This window comes from Dendrobates tinctorius, unplaced genomic scaffold (assembly GCF_039654945.1).
Source record: "Dendrobates tinctorius isolate UK_male_01 unplaced genomic scaffold, ASM3965494v1 ptg000103l, whole genome shotgun sequence".
In the NCBI taxonomy this organism is placed as follows: Eukaryota; Metazoa; Chordata; class Amphibia; order Anura; family Dendrobatidae; genus Dendrobates; species Dendrobates tinctorius.
This window is the reverse complement of record NW_027361771.1, coordinates 37,126,620-37,147,312: the sequence shown is the minus strand read 5'-3', so window position 1 is coordinate 37,147,312 and position 20,693 is coordinate 37,126,620. Positions and strand designations below refer to the sequence as shown.

Sequence of the window (20,693 nt, the reverse complement as noted above, 5' to 3'; positions counted from 1 at the left end):
CTCCGCACTCCCGCTAGCGCTGACGGTGCTCTGCGGCAAGCTTCTTACAGCCTACCCCGGACTACCGGCGGGGCCTCCATCTTATCTGGCGCCCGCCCCGGCCAGGAGGGGGCGGCGCCGGAAGGGACGTCAGACGCGACGTCGCGCTGAAGGCGGGACTTCCGCCCGCGGCCCCATGCCGGAGCCGCGGGCTAAATTTATGATGCCCCACCGCAGGAGGCGGGGGGCGCCCTGGCGGCCCCGCTATCCCGGCGATCCCGCCGGCACCCTCATGAAGCGCTCTCCTGCACCACCGCTGGGGAATCTTCCCGCGGCCCACGTGTAGGTATAGGGAGGGAGGAGAGGAGGAGGAGGAGGAGGAGGGAGCAGGGAGAGGAATCCAAGAACCTGCCACGCTAACCTGAAACGTCCCAGGGGCTCTCCCCAGCCATCCATACCTGCCCTCAGCAGGGGCTATGAGGTAATCCATTTTTGGACGGTGCAGGCACCCTGACTCCGTCTGCCCTGTAGGGGCGAGGAGAGGGACCGTCTGCCGCCGTGCAGCACCGCCGTCATGCGTTGGTGGAGCAGTGGGGGCGCACAGACTAGTCTTGTGCCGCTGTGCAAGCCCATGGTTTCGATACCTAGGGGTGGACAGGGCTAAGTCTGGCATAGTGTCCAACGTCGCGGGAGAGGAGACGTGGAGGGACTCTCGCACGTAGTCACCCGTTGCTGGTTTGGGGAAATCGGATCCTTTCTATAGGATCCGTTGCCCCTGTCTCTTCTTCATAAAATAATAAACACGAAAAAGAGATGTCTGGGGAAAAGTCCCAGAGGTGTCCCTCGGTGCGGGAAAGGATACGCGGAGCGATGCTCAACGCATGCTCGCCCGTTGCTGGTTTGGGGAGATCGGACCCTTTCTATAGGATCCGTCTCCCCTATCTCCTCTTCATAGTGGGAACCGAAAAAACCTAGTCTGGAGAAAACCAGACTGCGTGTGCCTCCAAAGACACTAAGCAAAAAACTGGTTTCCGCCCGCTACCGGGGCGAGGGTGTAGGCGGTGGAGGAGGAGCTAACTTGTTTTTTGTATGCCTAGTGTCAGCCTCCAGACGGCAGTAGCACACACCCACAGTCTCTGTGTCCCCCAATGAGACGAAGGAGAAAACTCCTCGAAAAAAGATCAAGGTTTTCTCACAGATCACACATTATCGCCCTCACATTGTGGCCTTGGTGGAGACACACCTGACTAGGGATACAGCGCGGTGCGTACAGAAGCCTTGGGTACAATGGTCTGTCTGTCCTTACATTCCACACCAGCTACTCAAGAGGGGTCTCACTGTTGGTACATAAAGATGTGAGATGGCAAGCTAGGGAGACTCGGAGGGACCCTGAGGGTCGTTTTATTTTTGTCCATGCATTGATAAACACCAGGAAATATGTGGTCTTACCTAATATATAAAGCTCAAGTGTGTGTATGTCCGGGATAGGCATCCGCACCGTCGCAGCTACAGCCACAAAATTTGGCACAGTCACACGTCTGGACCCCGAGAGTGTCCTAAGCTACGTTATGAGGCGAAATTTTAACCCCGCGCATTCCAATTCACCAAACAATTTTGCCCCTATCTACATAATGGGGAAAAAGTGAGTGTGCATCAAGCCCCGCCTCTCATTATGATGTCAATGGTTGCCATGGTGACGCTGATGTCATAGGTTGCAAGCCTCGCCGCTCATTATGTCGTCATAATGGTTGACTATGGGATGGAGGATGTGTGATGGGTATATGGGCACTGGACTATGGGATGGAGGATATGTATGACCGGTATATGGGCACGGGACTATGGGATGGCAGATATGTATGATGGGTATATGGGCACAGGACTATGGGATGGAGGATATGTATGATGGGTATATGGGCATTGGACTATGAGATGAAGGATGTGTGATGGGTATATGGGCACTCGACTATGGGATGGCGAATATGTATGATGGGTATATGGTCACTGGAGTATGGGAAGGAGGATATTTATGATGGGTATATGGGCACGGGACTATGGGATGGCAGATATGTATGATGGGTATATGGGCACAGGACTATGGGATGGCAGATATGTATGATGGGTATATGGGCATAGGACTATGGGATGGAGGATATGTATGATGGGTATATGGGCATAGGACTATGAGATGAAGGATGTGTGATGGGTATATGGGCACTCGACTATGGGATGGCGAATATGTATGATGGGTATATGGGCACTGGAGTATGGGAAGGAGGATATTTATGACGGGTATATGGGCACGGGACTATGGGATGGCAGATATGTATGATGGGTATATGGGCACAGGACTATGGGATGGAGGATATGTATGATGGGTATATGGGCATGGGACTATGAGATGAAGAATGTGTGATGGGTATATGGGCACTCGACTATGGGATGGCGAATATGTATGATGGGTATATGGGCATTGGACTATGGGATGGAGGATGTGTGATGGGTATATGGGCACAGGACTATGGGATGGAGGATATGTATGATGGGTATATGGGCATGGGACTATGAGATGAAGAATGTGTGATGGGTATATGGGCACTCGACTATGGGATGGAGGATATGTATGATGGGTATATGGGCACGGGCCTATGGGATGGAGGATAATTATAATTTGTTATAACTAACCACAGTTAGTTACTATGCCCGGGCAGCGCCGGGCTCTTCAGCTAGTGTATTTATAATCCTCCCCCGGCTCGCATATCCATTCTGCAGAAGGCAATGAGTTTTGCCCTTAATTACCCAGACGCTGATGTTATTTGTATGGGAGACTTTAACACGGTTATGAACAACTGTCTTGATAAATTGAGGTTGGATGATGGAGCGACTGGGGGGTCCTCTCCACCAACTACAACCCCGTTATTATTAATGGGGGGGGTCACGGGTGGTTGGATTTTTGGAGGGTTCGTCATTCTGAGTTAAGGGAATATACCTGCCACTCATCCACTAAACGCTCTCCATCACGTATAGACTACATATTTGGTTCTAGCGGTCTGGCAATGTGGGTGACTGATATAGAACATGGAAGCAGGGGGATCTCAGACCATAGTCCGGTTATCCTTAAACTCAAATATGGGCATGTAAACAATGGGATAGCTTGGAAGTTGAATCCTTTCTGGTTAAAATTGATGGGATATCAGGCATATCTGAGGGGCTGTTTGTCCTCCACGATCTCTTATATTAAGCGGGTAAACTCGGAGAGGGATGATGAGGTGGAGCAACGACTGAAAGATTCAGAGGCTATATATATATATTTTATATAAAAAACCAGTGGGAACAGGGTTGGCTGCCCAGAGGTTATATACTCGAAATGTGGACACTAAATCTAAACGTTAACTATTCTTTACCCGTCAATCCTGTTTCGACTTGGGGAACCAGACGGGAAAATTCTTGGCCTATCTGGTGCGCCAACATAACACCTCCAACACGATATTACAGATTCGTAGGGCGGATGGTATATTGGTGTCTTCAACCGAGGAGATTCTTGGCTGTTTTCAGGATTACTACATGTCACTATATGAATCTAAAAGTGACTCTGACACTTTGGGGTGTCTAGACTATCAGATGTATCATTCCCCACATTAGATCCTGAGCAGCGGGCCCTTATGGATGCTGTGTTCACTGCAGAGGAGATAGAAAATGCCATGACAGACATGGCTTCTGGGAAGGCACCTGGACCTGATGGGTTCCCTATTGAATTATATCGGAAGTAGAGGGTCCTCTCCTAACATCCGAGGTATAGATATAGCAGGTCGGGTGAATACCATAGGCCTATATGCCGATGACATGGCGATATTCTTGAATGATGTGGAAGAAACTTTGCCACAGGTGATATCCCTTATAGATAAAGTAAATATTCAGGTCTACATATAAATTGGGAGAAGTCTGCCCTGTTACCTCTTACCCATGCCCCAGCTGGAGGCTCTCTCCTCGCTACCTACTATATCTAGTTTTAAATATTTGGGCATCCATATATCTAACAATAGTATGCTTGATCTACAACTTAATGTCCACCCATTGTTGGAACTAGTTAAAGTTAAATTTGCATCCTGGAGTAGGCTCCCATTATCTGTGGCTGGACGCATTAACCTGATTAAAATGATATTACTCCCTAAATTTAGCTACTCGCTTCAGCACGGTGCGGTAGCGGTGCCCAAGTCCTTTTTTGTTAATCTCAATTCCCTGGTCACGTCCTTTATATGGGGGAAAACTAGGCCCAAACTTAAACTGTCCACTTTACAAAGACCAAAGAAGGAAGGTGGGGCGGCGTTGCCAGATTTTTTCCTGTACTACTTAGCTGGGCAGGCTAAAGCTTTAAGTAAATGGATGCTGGGTAATTGTCTCCCCAATTCTGAAAGTCACTTGCTCCACACTACACAAGCGGATTGCCCATTAGGTTTCCTGGAGTTGGAGAAAACTAATGTCCCACGTCTGCTGCCCCTGCTCCGGCTGGCACAATTAATATGGAGACAAATCAAGAACGTAATTGGGTTTAAAGATTTTATAGCTGAAATGCCCCTGTGGAATAATAACTATTTTTCGGGGTTGCTGGGTCACCCATCCAACGGTTTTTGCATTCAGTATGGCGTCTCTTCGATGGGAGACTTGTATGACCGAGGGATCTTAAAATCTTTTGAACAAGTACAGGTCACACATGATATTCTGAGATCTCAATTTTTTCGTTATTTGCAGTTGAGATCGGCTCTTCAATCACATATGAGGGATAGGGGTGTGGACCGTACTATTTCATCTTTACCTCTGATAGGAATCCTTAATTCGCAGGGTCCCCAGGGTCTCATATCCTCTTTGGATACATACATGCTATCAGTAGGGGCAGAATCGGCCATAAGCTCTGTTGAGAGGAAGTGGGAACGACTCATCCCTAATACACAAAGAGAGCGGGAGGAGATTCTAGAGTCTCCGACTGGAGTATCACCATCTATTAATAACAGAATGATACAATTGTATATAATAAATCAATCATATTTGACTCCGTTGGCCTTTTTAGGATGGGTCGGCTTCAATCATCAGAATGCATGCGATGTCACTCGCCAGATGCGGATTTTATTCATATGATGTGGCAGTGTCCCACTATCCTACATTAATGGAAAGAGGTGACTACACTACTGACATCCCTGGTGCAGGCCCCTGTCCCTCTAGAGCCATTGGTCTGCTTGTTTGGAGTATGGGGGGAGGAGAATTGGGATCGCTATACTGGGGTCTTCCTGCGTGAGACGCTGTTTATGGCACGGAAGGCGCTGGCATTGCGGTGGATGGGGGGGCTCATGTCCTTCCCTTAGATTCTGGATCGAGTTGGTAAATTCGATTGTTCCATATGAGCGCACGTTATATCAAAATAGGGGATGCCCGGGAAAATTTGAAAAGATTTGGGAGAGGTGGAATTCCTCTCACCTCACTTTACAAGGCTGAGACATCACACGCGACATAATATGATATAGGAGACCAGGCTGCGGAAATAGTAGATACTAGTTGATGTAGTGGTAGTTGTAGTTTAAGAATTTTAGTTAGATTTTATTTGAGTGATATGACAAGGTTTGTGAAATTGGATTGATATATATGTTGGAAAATGTATAAGCAATTATCCTTCATGTGTGCTTGGAAAGATGCACATATCACCTTGTTTATAAGAGTGTGCAATTTCTTTGTATTATATTTTACAATGGACGGAAACATGTGTGCTATCTATAATGCTTGTTATCATAAGCCATTGTGTATGTTGTACATTCTTTGTGTCCTGAGGTTCAATAAACGAATTTAAAAAAAAAGAATTGTTTAAAAGGCATAGTAATCTTAGGCCTCTTTCACACTTCAGTTATTTGCATCAGTTTAAATCCGCCAAAAAGGCAGACAAGCAGATCCGTTCTCAACTGATGTGAATTAGACGGATCCTGAAAATGAGGAAATTTAAAGGAACTGCTGGCCGGGAACAGAAGGAGAGAGAGAAGGAGAGAAAGAGTGAAAGAGAGAGAGATTTTTTTGTCCGGCACCCAGACAGAATTTGGGGTTAATTCAGTGTCTGGAGGATCCGCCGGCCAAAAAAACGTTGCAAGCTCCGTTTGGAAATCTTTGAGGATGTTGACGGACACTAACATTCTGGCGGATCCTCAAAAAAACGGATGCAACGGACGGCAATCAGTCAGGATCCGCCAATAATGAAAGTCAATGGGGGAAAAAACGGATCTGCAAAGAAAAATGGCGGATCCGTTTTTTTTTCAAAATTGGCGGATCTTGACTGATTGTCAAAAACGGAAGTGTGAAAGAGGCCTTTGTGTATGTAAACGTTTGACTTTGAATTATGTAATAAAAATGCCTTAAAACATTCTCTCTTTCTGGCATTTGGCAAATAATAATTATGGTAATCCTATTTGACCTAAAACGGGAAAGGTTTATTCTGATTTCATGTCAGATATTGAGAAAAACAAGTATATGTGTCTTTTTAAATAGTGTATGTAAGCTTCTGGTTTCAACTGTATAAAGCAATCTTCTCTGTCTGACGAGCACAGCCATGTCCTCTGTCCTATTCACTAGCTGGTGTGTGGCAACTGGCTGCAGCCCCCTCTGCAGAAAAAAAAAAAATAAATAAAAGAGTGGAAATTACTAGCCCTAAAGGCTAACGGGACGGGCCTGTGGCCAGTCACCAGCCAAAGATGGAGCCGATTAGCAAGAGATAAGGCATCATTTAAGCTAACGATGAAAAACTTGTGTGTTTAACCAGTGTAAACATGTGTTTTACATCACAGCCAAATCCATTTTATACCTGTGCGCTGTTCATTTTTGATAAACCCATTTCATAGGGTAAAGACGAGACTCATCTGAGAAGTGGACAAAAGTTGTGCATGCTGTGATTTTCTCTGTCCTATTGGCTTTATTGGGTCAATGTTTAGTGTGAGTGCTGTCTGATGTACTCCCGGGGACAGCTCTCCACTAGTGATGAGTGAACATGCTTGGATAACGTGTTATCTGAGCATGCTCGTGTGTTAACTGAGGGTCTTCGGCGTGCTCGGAAGTTAGGTTCGAGTATCTGCGCCTGCATATCTCACGGCTGTACCACTGCTGCAACACATGCATGGACTGCCTAACAAACAGCCAATCCCTGCATATGTTGTGGCTGTGGTACAGCTGCGAGATATGCAGCCGAGGGGAACATATTTGATGATGAAATAATGAGTTATTTCTAGGATTAATGATCCTTTCACTAAGTACTTTAGTTAGGGAGTCAGATATATATTCACATGCACAATCTTAACCACGTAAACACCTGCAATGGACATTACAACACCTTAGTACAATAAATAAGCTCTGTACAAAACTATATATACACATATATATATCTATATCTCTCCACAAAACCAGGCAGGGGCTAGGGAATATAAAAAGATGTACATGTCTCATATGTGAAATAAGGTATGACAGAGCGTCGCTTAGCAAAGTAGCCACTAACATACCGCATTCCCAGTAACCAAAGCCGTGCATGTCGAATTTCTCACGAAGCAGTGGCTCCCCAGTTTTCACAGCACAGCTTCACCTTTCTCCCGCTAGTAACTGCAGGAGCCCTTTCTCCTAAGTAGGCAGGCTACCAGTGACCTCTTTCCCCAGGGGTGGCCTTTTGCTTATTATTACACTATAAACTGATGAACTGCTGTGTGTCCATGCAGATACGACACAGCCGGCAATCTCTGATGGAATGGGTGGGCAGTGGGATGATACCCCCATTAACACAGTGGACTCACAACTATAGCTATCATAGAATAGTATGTAGTTCCAGCTTTGTCAGGAGAGAGATGGAGGATTTTTGTTTCTGAAACAAATGCACAAACCCATCACACTCAAGCATACACACATGAAAATCTACAGAAAATTAATACAAACATTTTATGTACAGGTCTACGACTGTCAGTAATGTATGTCCTACAGCATTCAGTGTTACCACTTAACCTATTATATGTCATGGAACAATTTCAATATACTCCGCGTATCAAGTACTCATATGTGAAGATCTCTGCTTGCTATTATTGCTCGGTTACATCCAGGGGCTGATTACATATCCTGACCTCGTCCTGTTCATACTGGACAATATTGCCTGTCACTGGACATGACTAGTGCAGAGATACCTTTTGGCTGTGTTTCAACAGGTGACAAACACTGCAGGAAAAAACCATGCACGCATGCATTCATATCTGGGTTTGGAGCAAAAGCAGGGCACATGGACTTAGGATTTGGACATGACACTAGACTGCCAATAGCAGACACTTCGAAAACTCATTTTGCAAGTGGAAGAAGCAGCTGCAGAAACTATAACCTTCTTGTAATTCTAGTTAAAGGGTTTAGAACATCTATATGGCAGATATGGAAGAATATATGTCTTGGGGGCCATGATCAGGCAATATGCTTTTTTGCCATAATATTGGCATTTTAGGCAGTGATGCCTCCGTCTTGTTACTCCAGCGTCACGTTCCATGCTTGCAAGCCCTTGTAAAAACGCACATTACAAATGCACACGGCAAACGTATAACCTGGGCCTGGGGCAGAGGGTGCTGACCTGTGACTTCTATCACATGAAAAGGCAAAAGAGGGGATTACCATAAAAAACGAAGTGAAAACCTAAAGAGATAAGGCAAAGCCGTAGTAAAGCAAGAATACCTCTTTCAAGCCTCTGTTTTTGATGTTTAGTTTCTTTGCATTGACAAAATCAAAGAGTTTCCCATATTCCTCCCTGGATAAAAAATAATTAGTAGTTAGAACAAGTCACATATACCAACAAAAAGTACACGACAATAAATCCATTACACGTCTTTGGCAGGGCTGGTAGTCACAGAAGCGTCCAATTCTACCGATGCGGACACACCACTGATGACTGTCATAATATGGTCACCTAGTGCTGATCTGGGGCCCTGCAGCTACTAAGGCACCGTTACACTGACTTCATGGGTGGACTTAAACGTCGGCCAATCTGTCCTCTGGTACAGATCAGTGGTCGTTAATAGCCAGTTTACACAGGCAGATTGCAGTTTTCTATGTACACAGATCTGTAGATCGCTCAGTGTACATAGGCATAGCGAAGTTCTCGACAATGTGTTTTCTTTTCACAGGACAATGAACCACCGAGAGAGAGGATTTATTCTGCGCTGCACAAAACACAACTTCCCGTGATGAATAAGCGGTTTGCTCAATCATCGAGTGATCGGCGGACTTAACACAAGATAATCGTGACACGAGAGTTTAAGAATGCTTCTTCACAATTATCAGTGTAAAAGGGTTTTTTTCAGCACTTTTTTTTTTTCAGGGCATAGCCTTACAATAGCTCATCAATACCGGATCGTTGGTGGTGTGGAGCCGCATATCATAGCTACATCAACTGTATGGTGGCCGGGTACTGCACATCCGCCCTTGGTCGAATGAAAAGGGTGGATGTACTATAGATATAATGGAAACACCAACTCCAGTAACAATGCCAGGCATGGGGGTCTAATGCCACTGTAGCCCATACAACAGTTATATCCAGGTACAAATCCCATACATTTGCAATACAACCAACCTTTCAATGTTGCTGAAAGTGTATTGTGATGCTTGTTTCGTCTCTATTTCAAAATCAAACGATCGAGTTGTTGTGGTGCCACGGGCAAAGTTCACACAATTAACTTCATCAAAACGAATGTGGACGGGTGGCTTGTGCACGTATATAAAACCCCGCTCCAGGGGATACAGCAGTCCTGAGCTGGCTTTGTATGAGCATGTGATGCACTGTGCTCCAGAGTGCCTGGAAAAAGAGCAAGAGGTGTTTACATGGTGGACAGTTAAGTAGAAATGCACTTGCCCTGCGAGAAAAAAAAAACACACCCCAATGAGGTTCCCCCTGAGCTAGCTAGTCACTAGCGGTATAGCTGAAAAGCAATTGTCCAGCTACGCCCTAAATGTTCTAAAAGGGAATTGATAGCTATTTTACCCAACCCACGGTAACTTTAACCCCTTCACGACCGGAGCCTTTTTCGGTTTTGCGTTAGCGTTTTTCGCTCCCCTTCTTCCCAGAGCTATAACTTTATTTTTCTGTTAATATGGCCATTTGAGGGCTTATTTTTTGCAGGACGAGTTGTACTTTTGAATGACATCATTGGTTTTAGCATGCCGTGTATCAGAAAACGGGGAAAAAAATTCCAAGTGCGGTGAAATTGCAAAACAAAAGTGCAATCCCACACTTGTTTTCTGTTTGGTTTTTTGCTAGGTTCACTAAATGCTAAAACTTACCTGCCATTATGGTTCTCCAGGTCATTACGAGCTCATAGACAACAAACGTGTTTAGGCCTTTTATCTAGGTGGTGAAAAGAAATTCCAAAGTTTGCTTTAAAAAAAAAAAAAAAAAAAAAAAAGCGCCATTTTTTAAGACCCGTAGCGTCCCCATTTTTTGTGATCTCGGGTTGGATCAGGGCTTATTTTTTGCGTGCCGAACTGATGTTTTTAATGATACTACTTTTGTGCAGAAACGTTCTTTTGATCGACCGTTATTTCCTTTTAATGCAATGTCGCAGTGACCAAAAAAAATGTAATTCTGGTGTTTCGATTTTTTTAATCGCTTCGCCGTTTAGCAATCAGATAAATCCTTTTATTCTGAACGCGGCGACACCAAATATGTCTATGTTTGATTTTTTTCATGGTTATATTTTGATGGGGAGAAAGGGGGGTGATTTAAACTTATAGTTTTAAAAATCTAAAAAAAAAAAATATATATTTTTCTTTAAACTTTTGGAATGCTTCAATAGCCTCCATGGGAGACTAGACGCTGCCATAGGTCGATCGGACCTGCTACATAGAGGCAATGCCCAGATCACCTCTATGTAACAGAACTACTGCATTGCTTTAAGCGCCGACCACAGGGTGGCGCTCATAGCAATCTGGCATCAACAACCACAGAGGTCTCCAGGAGGCTTTTGGTTGTTATGCCGATGACCCCCGATCACGTGATGGGGGTCAGCAATGCGCGTATTTCAGTTTTCAGGCCCGATGGTCTGAAGCGCATGATAAATGCTGCTGTCAGAGTTTGACAGCGGTATTTAACTAGTTAATAGACGCGGGTGGACCGCGATTCCACACGTGCATATTGCGGGCACATGTCAGCTGTTCAAAACAGCTGACATGTCCAGGCTATGATGCGGGCTCACCGCCGGAGCACACATCAAAGAGGGGGGTACTGCCATCGGACAAACTATCCCGTCCGATGGCAGTAAGGGGATAAAAAGAGGTTATCCACAACTTTAGCATTGATAAACCTATCATTAGGATAGGTCATCAATATCTGATCGGTCGGGGTGAGACACCCGCTTATCAGCTGTTAGTGTCGGTGACTGCCAGCAGGAACTATTCACTTGCAGAGACGCTCAGTCTTTTGGTAGAGGCCGCCGCTGGGTACTACACATCCGCCTCCCTTTCAAAATCAATAGAAAAGGCTGTCAGCTCCGCGAGTACTTCCAGCAGGTGGCCAAAACACCCATAACAGCTGATCGGCGTGGGTGTCGGGTGCTGGACCCAGACTTATCAGACATTGATGACCTATCCTAAGGATAGGTTATCAATGCTAAAGTAGTGGAAAACCTCTAAGATCTGTGAAAGATTAAGATATCAATCCATGCCTTAGGGCTCGTTTGTCTAAACATTACTCTGAGCAATGCACGTCAATGTGGTAGTTCACATGAACATTTTTTTTTCCCATTATACACATGGAACAATCGTCTGCATGTTAAAAAAACACAAAAACAAACAAAAAAATTTGCCGTATTCGCCTCTCTGGCTCATTTACTGGATCAGACTTGCTCATTAAAAGTCAATGGGTTTGCATAAAACAGATCACATACAGGTTACCATCCACTTGTCATGCATTTTTCACAAGTGCATTAGGGTGCCAGAGATTGACAGCGGCATTTAACATGGATTGCGATTCCACCCACGGTTGTTAGGGGCACATGACAGCTGATCGAATCAGAAAACATGCAGGGTTAGCGCTGAAGCCTGCTAAGGGTGAGAAACGACATATGACGTATATATATGTCATGAAGGAATCCTTCTTAGAGGACATTGACAGATAGTGCTTGTAAAAACAAGCTGTATTGCAATTTACTGCTAATTAAAATTTGCAGATGTTCTTAAGATATTAAGAAAAATGTTAATAGCTTGTTTCCTAGATGACCGCCCACCGCTGCTGTTTAGCTTGTAAACACTGCTGCACCAAAGCAGGCCGGGATTAGGAGGCGACAGCTCACTTCAGCGATCCTGGCCAGCTTCAAAACAGTGCGTACCAGCTCAACAGAAAAGCGCTTCTATACACTGGGCTTGTTCTGCTCTCTAGCTGTGGTGGTCAGTCTCCAAAGCCAAGAGCCGAAAGGTGTTAATATCTCAAAAATGCCTGAAAAGTTTAACATGCAGTAAATTGCAAAAACGCATGCATTTATAAGCACAATAACCCATTTATGAAAATGGGAAGAACTTAAGGGGCAACTAGCTATGGAATGAGTTGTATGGTAATATTATTAAGGTGTTTCAGATATTAAATAAAATCAAGACCGAAGGGTGAAAAACTGTCTAAAACTCAGTTAAGGGATATACTAAATCCAGTCCCCCACAAACATGGCTGGGTTCATATTACGTTTAGGGGGGGTGCGTTTAACACATCCGTTACATAGCGGCACTAACGCTATGTAACGGACGCGTTAACGCACCCATAGACTGCAATAGAAGAGCGATTCGCCAACGCATGTCATAATCGGCACGTGTTAGCAATGTGTCGCCATTCTGTGACGGACCTTCGGACGCGGTCTGCAGCGTCCGTCACTGCTAGCGCAGATGAAGCATCTGCGCTAGCGGGATCGCATAACGCTACTGCCTAATAATGATCGCGTTAACGCAAGCCAGTCAACGCTATGCGTTGAACGGACTGCATTAACACTATGTGAACCTGGCCTAACTTGAGATTAGAGCAGCATATATATTTCTTAAGTCTCACCCTTGGAAGTTTCCTGGTACTGTGATTTTACGGTTTACAAGAGCCTTCATCACGCGACTAACCATCTCGTACAAACACCCTGACATATTCTTCTTTAACTTTCCGTCAAATCGCTTTTCAACTTCTTCTCTGAGGAGATTAAAAAAAAAAAAAAAAAAAAAAAAACTCAGTGCAAGAGACATATCACCAAAAGACAGAGGAAACAGAAGAAAATGCCATCTCACCAGAACATGTGCGGCTACAACCAGGGCTGTGGAGTCGGAGTCGGTGCTCATTTTGGTGGAGTCGGTATAAAATGGACCGACTCCTAAAATATATAATAAATTGGGTACAGTAGTTCAATGCAGAATGTGCTGAATATTTTTTCATAGGAATTTGGGAAAGTTATGAAATGTCCTATAAATGACTGTTCTATTCCTGATCTAAGGCTACATTCACACACAGCGTTTTTCCTGCGTTTTTTGAGGATACGTTTTTCAACTGCTAAAGCAGATCAGCTTTTTAAAAAACTGCATCACCTGAAAGGTTTTTGAGCTCATAGATGTTTTCAATAGCAAAAGCAGATTAGAAATCTGCTCTATCCATTTATCCATATCTGTCTATCCATATCGTATCTGTACCTAAAACAATGAAAGCCGGGTAGTACACAGACTAACACTCCTTTTTTTTTTTTTTTTTTAGCACCAGTCAGGTACACCTCATAGCTGCCCAAAAGGACGCCCAGGACAGGCATTGCTCGTCTTCAGCAACACATCAAAATCAATTGATAGTTGGAATAGACTGCATTCACCACATCTTAAGGTGCAGGCTTTATTTTCAAGTGTAGGGGGGTGCAGTATGAGGTTCTACAGCAGCTGAGGAGTGCAGTATGAGGTTCTGCCCCCCGCTCCCCCAGGTTTGATCCTGGCTACGCCCATGGTGTGAATGTAGCCTGAGGATCTAGGCTTTGTCTTAGCTGAGATAAGTCATAGTGTGTGTGTATATATATATATTACACACACATACAGTACAGACCAAAAGTTTGGACACACCTCATTCAAAGTGTTTTCTTTATTTTCATTACTATGAGAAATGTAGATTCACTCTGAAGTCATCAAAAGTATGAATTAACACATGTGGAATTATATAATTAACAAAAAAGTGTGAAAAACTGAAAATACTGTATGTCTTAAAACAGGAACAACATTTATATGCAAAAAAAAAAAAAAAGCGGATGGCAGAGCCAGCCCTTATCTAGCAATACTCCAGTCATGGCATAGTGGCATCCATCCCACATAAATGTGTGTAGGACTAAGAAAGGTGAACATCGGCTGGCAAGGGCATCAACAGAAAAAAACAGTCAGGATTATAAACCAAAGGGATAATATATATGCCCCTTACATTAAATTGGGAAAGACGCAAGAGAATTTTGGACCACATTGGAAACATCAGGAATGACACCATATTTTCGAGACACATACATGAATAAATCCTTAGGAAAAGTAAAAGGTGGCAAGTTTTTTTTTTTTTTTTTTTTTTTTTAAAGAGAGGAAGCGACAGGTTCCCTTTAAGGAAGCACTGTTATTTTTTTGTGAATTAACCAGTGTACGTTAGTGCAGTGTACTGTAAGTGCGATAATATACTCACGATCGCCATCTTCACCACCACCACTCCGATTCTTTTTCAAGTCATGTGATTTCTTTTCTGACTCTTGAGGTCACACTGGGGCTTATGTAAAAAGTCACTATTACAGTGTAACCCTGTAGAGCCTCGTTCTGATGCTCCATAGGCTTACATTATAATGGCCACAATTGACACACAGAGCGTAGTCGGAATTCCCGTCACATGACCAAAGAGAATAATAAAGTAACCTGGCACTCAACTGAATAATCCTTTACAGATGAAGTTTATTTATATTTTTGCAGTCCCAGAGAGACGTTTCATGGACCTATTTTCTTATCGTGCCTCATAGTGACAGTTACAAACAGGCCAGCACCCACGGCACCTCTAAGACATTTCTTCTCATATAATCATATATTCTCGTTCCAGGCTTTAATACAGCATACTTACTTTCATTACAACGGGAGGCATAATATAAAACAGGATTTTTGGGTTGCTTACCGTAAAATCTGTTTCTCGTAGCCTTCATTGGGGGACACAGAGACCATGGGTGTATGCTGCTGCCACTAGGAGGCTGACACTATGCACAAAAAAAGTTAGCTCCTCCTCCGCAGTGTACACCCCACCGACCGGCAGGGAATTCCTCAGTTAGTGAGAAAGCAGTAGGAGAAGTAACAGAATAGATTGAAAACAGAACAAAACTCAACTGTAACCAATCAACCAAAGCAAGAACAGGAGTTGTAGAACATGGGAGGGTGCTGTGTCCCCCAATGAAGGCTACGAGAAACAGATTTTACGGTAAGCAACCCAAAAATCCTGTTTTCTCGGTCGCCTTATTGGGGGACACAGAGACCATGGGACGTCCCAAAGTAGTCCCTGGGGTGGGAAAACAAACTTCCATCAGGCCAGCGGACTCACCACCGCAGCCTGCAGAATCCTTCTACCTAGGCTGGCATCCGCCGAAGCGTAGGTGTGGACGTAGTAGAATTTCACAAACATGTGAACCGAAGACAAGGTTGCAGCTTTGCAAAGCTGCAGCGCGGAAGCTCTGTGGCGTACCGCCTAGGAGGCACCCACTGCCCGGGTAGAGTGCGCTGTGATCCCTGGAGGAGCCACTCAATGCTTAACCCGGTAGGCCTCCAAAATTGCCGATCTGATCCAGGAAGCAAGTGGCCTTTGAAGCTGGGTGACCTTTCCGCGACCCATCTGGAATGATGAAAAGACTGTCTTTCGCAAGGAAGTCATCCTAGCTAGATAGACTCTCATCGCCCTGACCAGATCCAGCTTGTTCAAGGACCGCTCCCGAGGATGAGTTGGACTCGGACAGAAGGACGGCAGAACAATATCCTCATTGAGGTGAAAAGAGGACACCACCTTCGGAAGGAAAGAGGGCGGAAGCCGCAGAAGTACCTCATCCTGGTGAAGTACCAAATAAGGAGAGCGGCAAGAAAGCCGCCAATTCCGACAGGCGCCGGATGGAAGTGATGGTCACCAGAAAAGCTACCTTCCAAGAAAGGAGAGAAAGGGAAACATCCCTGAGAGGTTCAAAAGGAGGACCTTGCAGAACCTCAAGAACCAGATTAAGATCCCATGGATCCACGGGCGCTCGGTACGGAGGAGCCGTGTGAGCCATGCCCTGAAGAAAGATTTTGACCTGAGGGCGGGAGGCCGTCTTCTGAAATAAAATGAACAGCGCCGAAACTTGACCCTTCAAAGAACTGAGGGCAAGCCCAGCATCCAGCCCTGCCTGAAGAAACGCCAGAACAGAAGGGAGCGAAAAACACATGGGCGCGATGACATTGGCCTTACACCAAGTGAAATAGGTCTCCCAAGTATAGTAATAAACTTTGGAAGATGATGGCTTTCTGGCTCGGATCATGGTATGAATTACTTGATCGGAGAATCCTGCCCGTTTCAAAACCTTGGTCTCAACAGCCACGCCATTAAAGTGAGCGGCCGAGGATTGGGGTGGCAAATCGTGCCTTGAGACAGCAGATCTGCCCTGTCTGGAAGCTTCCAGGGGGCATCCGCAAGAAGGTTGACAATGTCCGCGAACCAAGACCTTCTGGGCCAATTCTGCGATGAAAATGACTGGAATTCCTTCTGCTTTGATCTTCAACAGCTTGGGAAGAAGAGGCAGGGGAGGGAACAGATAGGGAGTTCAAACTGTGACCAAGGAACGGCCAGAGCGTCGGCGCCCACTGCCAGAGGGTCTCGAGACCTGGAACCAAACTGTGGGACTTTCCTGTTGAGGCGAGACGCCAGCAGGTCTACATCCGGGGTTCCCCATCGACGGCAAAGCAGATGAAACACCTCCGGATGTAGGGACCAATCTCCCGCCGTGAGACCCTCGCGGCTGAGAAAATCGGCGGCCCAGTTGTCTACACCGGATGTGTACCGCGGAAATTGTCGGAACGGAAATCTCTGCCCAATGAATAATCTTGGACACTTCTGCCAGGGCTGAGACACTTCGTGTCCCTCCTTGGCGGTTGACATATGCCACCGCTGTGGCATTGTCTGTCTGAATCCGGACAGGCAGGCCCCTGAGGAGCCTCTCCCAGTGGACGGGAGCCAGATGGATCGCTCGTATCTCTAGGACGTTGATCGACAGAGCTGATTCCTGAGTCGACCATCGACCCTGAACAGTGTGATTGCGGAACACTGCACCCCAGCCGAGGAGGCTGGCATCCGTTGTTACAATCTGCCAGTGAATGGGAAGAAAAGACCGACCCAAGAGGATGAGAGGTGACGTCAACCACCAGTTGAGTGACCGCTTGACCCGGTATGAAAGTCGAAATGGGTGATCCAGGGAAAGGACAGACCTGTTCCCCCGAGACAGGATGGCGTGTTGGAGAGGTCTGGAGTGAAATTGGGCAAAGGGAACCGCCTTTATTGCCGCCACCATCTTTCCCAGGACTTTCATGGTTGTTCGGAGATGGAAGTCGTATGATCTGCAACAATCGTACATCCCGCTGCAGAGAGCCAATTTTTTCTTGTGGGAGAAAAACCCTCGATCGCCGAGTGTCGAACAATAGACCCAGAAACACAAGACGTTGTGTCGGGACAAGACAGGGCTTCTTCCTGTAGACGAGCCACCCGAAATTGGACAGGGTGCCGAGGACGATGGTAAGACTTTGGCGAGCTTGATGAAAGGATGGAGCTTTGATCAGAATGTCGTCGAGGTACGGAAAGAGAAGGAGACCTCTGATTCTCAACAAGGCCATCAACGCCGCCATGATCTTTGTAAATACTCTGGGTGCGGTGGCGAGACCGAACGGCAGTGCAACGAACTGGTAATGTTCCTGGCGAATCGCACAACGCAGGAACTTCTGATGCCCGGAGAATATGGGAAGATGTAGATAGGCATCTTGAATGTCTATTGAACACATGAACTCCTGCATCTCCATGGAAGCGATTACCGACCGAAGAGACTCCATTCGGAAGTGACGCAGTCGGACTCTCTAGTTGAGTAACTTGAGGCCCAAGATGGGCGAACTGTCCCGCCTTCTTTCGGTACCACAAACAGGTTTGAATAAAATCCTGTGAAACGTTCTGATTCGGGAACGGGCACAATCACTCCGGAATTGAGGAGAAAAGCGATGGACGCAAAGAACCCCAGAACTAAGGCAGGATCCTTTGGAGGTCGGGACTCGAAAAAACGATCCCGGGGACAAGAAACTAAGTCTATCTTGTATCCTGATGATACAACTTCCCTGACCCAAGTGTCCTCTACTGAGGCAAGCCAGACGTCTCTGAAGAAAAGGAGTCGACCTCCTAATTGGGAAGGACCCCCGGGGGTCCGTTGATAGACATGCTGATGTGGACCGTCCAGATCTGGACCTGGAGGATCTGACCTGGGAGGAGTGAGACCGCCAGGAAGGAGTGGGTCTGAAAGGCACCTTCTTCCTATCCTGGCATGCCTGCGGTCTCTGTTGGTTAGAGAAGTTCTCTGCCGTATTGAAGCGGCGGAAAGACCGAAAGGGCCGAGACTGACGTCTTAGCGGAGGTCTGCGAGACTTGGACTGAGGGAGGAGGGAACTCGTGCCCCCAGTGGCGTCCTTAATAATCTGGTCCAGCTGGGATCCGAAGAGCCGCTCTCCCTGAAAAGGCAGATTGGAAAGGGACTTTCTTGAAGAGAAATCCGCCTGCCAAGCTTTGAGCCAAATTGTACGTCGGACTGCCACCATGTTGCTTGACGCCTGAACTGCGCAGGACGCGGCATCCAAGGAGGCAGAGAGTAGATAATCCCCTGCATGGGAGATCTGGTTGGCCTGATCAGCCAAATGCCCTGGTTGGGCCTTATCTAGGATGCCCTTGCGGAGATCCTCTGCCCAAGTGGCTATGGCCTTCGCTACCCAAGTGAAGTGAAGGCTGGGCTTAGCACCGCTGCAGCCACTTCAAATGCTGACTTTGCTAAAGATTCTATAATTCTATCATTAGAATCTTGTAACGACGTCACACCTGAAATCGGGAGGACCGTGTTGTTAGAAAGTCTGGACACGGGTGCGTCTACCGAGGGGGAAGCAGACCAGTTATCGGTGAGCTCTTTGGCAAACGGATACAGCACGCCGAGGCGCTTCCCTCTTTGAAAGCGCCTGGTCGGAATTTCTCTTTCCCTGGTAAGAGGCTTGCCAAACTCAAGAGTGGGAGGCGAAGACCCTGGAAGGTGTTTCTGCCCGTCTGAACGAAACCTCCTGATCTGAGGATTTCGCAGGGGAGTCTGAGATTTCGAAGGAGTGGTGAATCGCAGCAATGAGGTTCTGTACTGTAACCTTCATGTCCGCGTCCTGGTCCGAATCCAGCTCTAAAAACGCTTCACCTGACTCGGGTGAGGAGGCACGGGAGGGCGACTGCTGGGAAGGACTATGTGGGGATGTGAGGCCAGGAGACGATTCCGGCCGGAGATCCTGCCTGGGTCTTTTGCGGCTTCTGCTGGCTGGCTCAGATGGAATGTCTTGCGACCTGCTGGACCCTGCAGAAGTGTCCAGGGGCAACCTATCAAGAACGGCCACTAGGGACTGAGACACTCTGGTGAGGTCTGCCACAGATTGTGAAAGAGACGAGGCCCAGCCAGGGATGGGGAATTCGCTTTCACGTGGCACAATAGATGGCTCCTGAACGGGGTCAGGGAAGTCTGCGATTGCAAGAGGGGCATGCGACGAACTGGACTAGAGTGCCCGTGGGGGCCGGCTACGCTCAGACTTAGAGTTAGACATAAAGATGGAACAGAAGGACCCTGAAGAAAAGCCGGAAGGTTGGGGAACAGAAAGGCAGAGGAGGGTGTCAGTCTGCAGTTGCAGAACTACTCACGGTCCGGTGTCCCCCAAAGCGCTGTACCAGGCTTGTGAGAATTGCAGGACCCCAGCAGGGGATAGCTGACATCTGTCTATCGTCTCCGGCTGACAGGTTGCAAAGATGGCGGCAGCCTGAGGTGGATGAAAAAACGCGGTTCAGGAGGGCCAAGAAGGGCGGAGTTAGCCAACTGAACTAAAGGAAACCGCCCCCCTTACCCAGCCACAGGCCAAGAGAGGCGGTGGGAGGGCCTAGGAACGGGCAGGAGCGCAGCCGGCCTATGAGTGGGCGGGGGGCGTGGCCGCGACGGGCGCGAAGTCCTAAAATGAAGCCGGGGACTAAATTAGAGACGGCGGCCGCCTGTCAGCAATGGGCAGCGCGGAAGTGCCGCAACGCTGCAGCGGCCACACACAACGAAGATGCCGCCAGAACCACGCCGGAAGATGAATCCCCCGATGAATACAGGCGGGGGGGGAGACAAGGCCCGCACCGCAGTCGGGGCCTAGGTGAAATGCGGCGACCGTCGAAGGCGCGGGCCGCATCCTGCAGCGCTGCCTTGGTGCCGCTCCAATGTATCCTTGCGGTGGTTTGCTCCGTGCGCCGCATCTCTGCTCCAATAAAGGTACCTTCTTTATCCAACGCTGTCTGTTAATCTTTCCCGTGTCTGCGCCTCTTCCGACCGACAGGCTCTGGTGGGCGAGTGGGTGGGAGGCGTTTGGCAAGGACCATCCGCCGCTGGCCCGCATCTGCGCCATGCTTC

At 46.9% G+C, this 20,693-nt stretch overlaps 1 protein-coding gene across 1 annotated transcript in view; it reads right to left on the bottom strand.

The window, feature by feature from the left end:
- The window catches only part of SSRP1 (structure specific recognition protein 1), a 68,578-nt gene that overhangs the window by 20,808 nt on the left and 27,077 nt on the right, over positions 1-20,693 (bottom strand). Inside the window, exons 7-9 of the mRNA XM_073588216.1 lie at positions 13,043-13,171; positions 9,590-9,811; positions 8,695-8,767 (exon numbers count right to left, since the gene is read on the bottom strand). Of these exons, the coding sequence (XP_073444317.1) occupies positions 8,695-8,767; positions 9,590-9,811; positions 13,043-13,171 (424 nt within the window). The remainder of the gene's footprint in view (positions 1-8,694; positions 8,768-9,589; positions 9,812-13,042; positions 13,172-20,693) is intronic.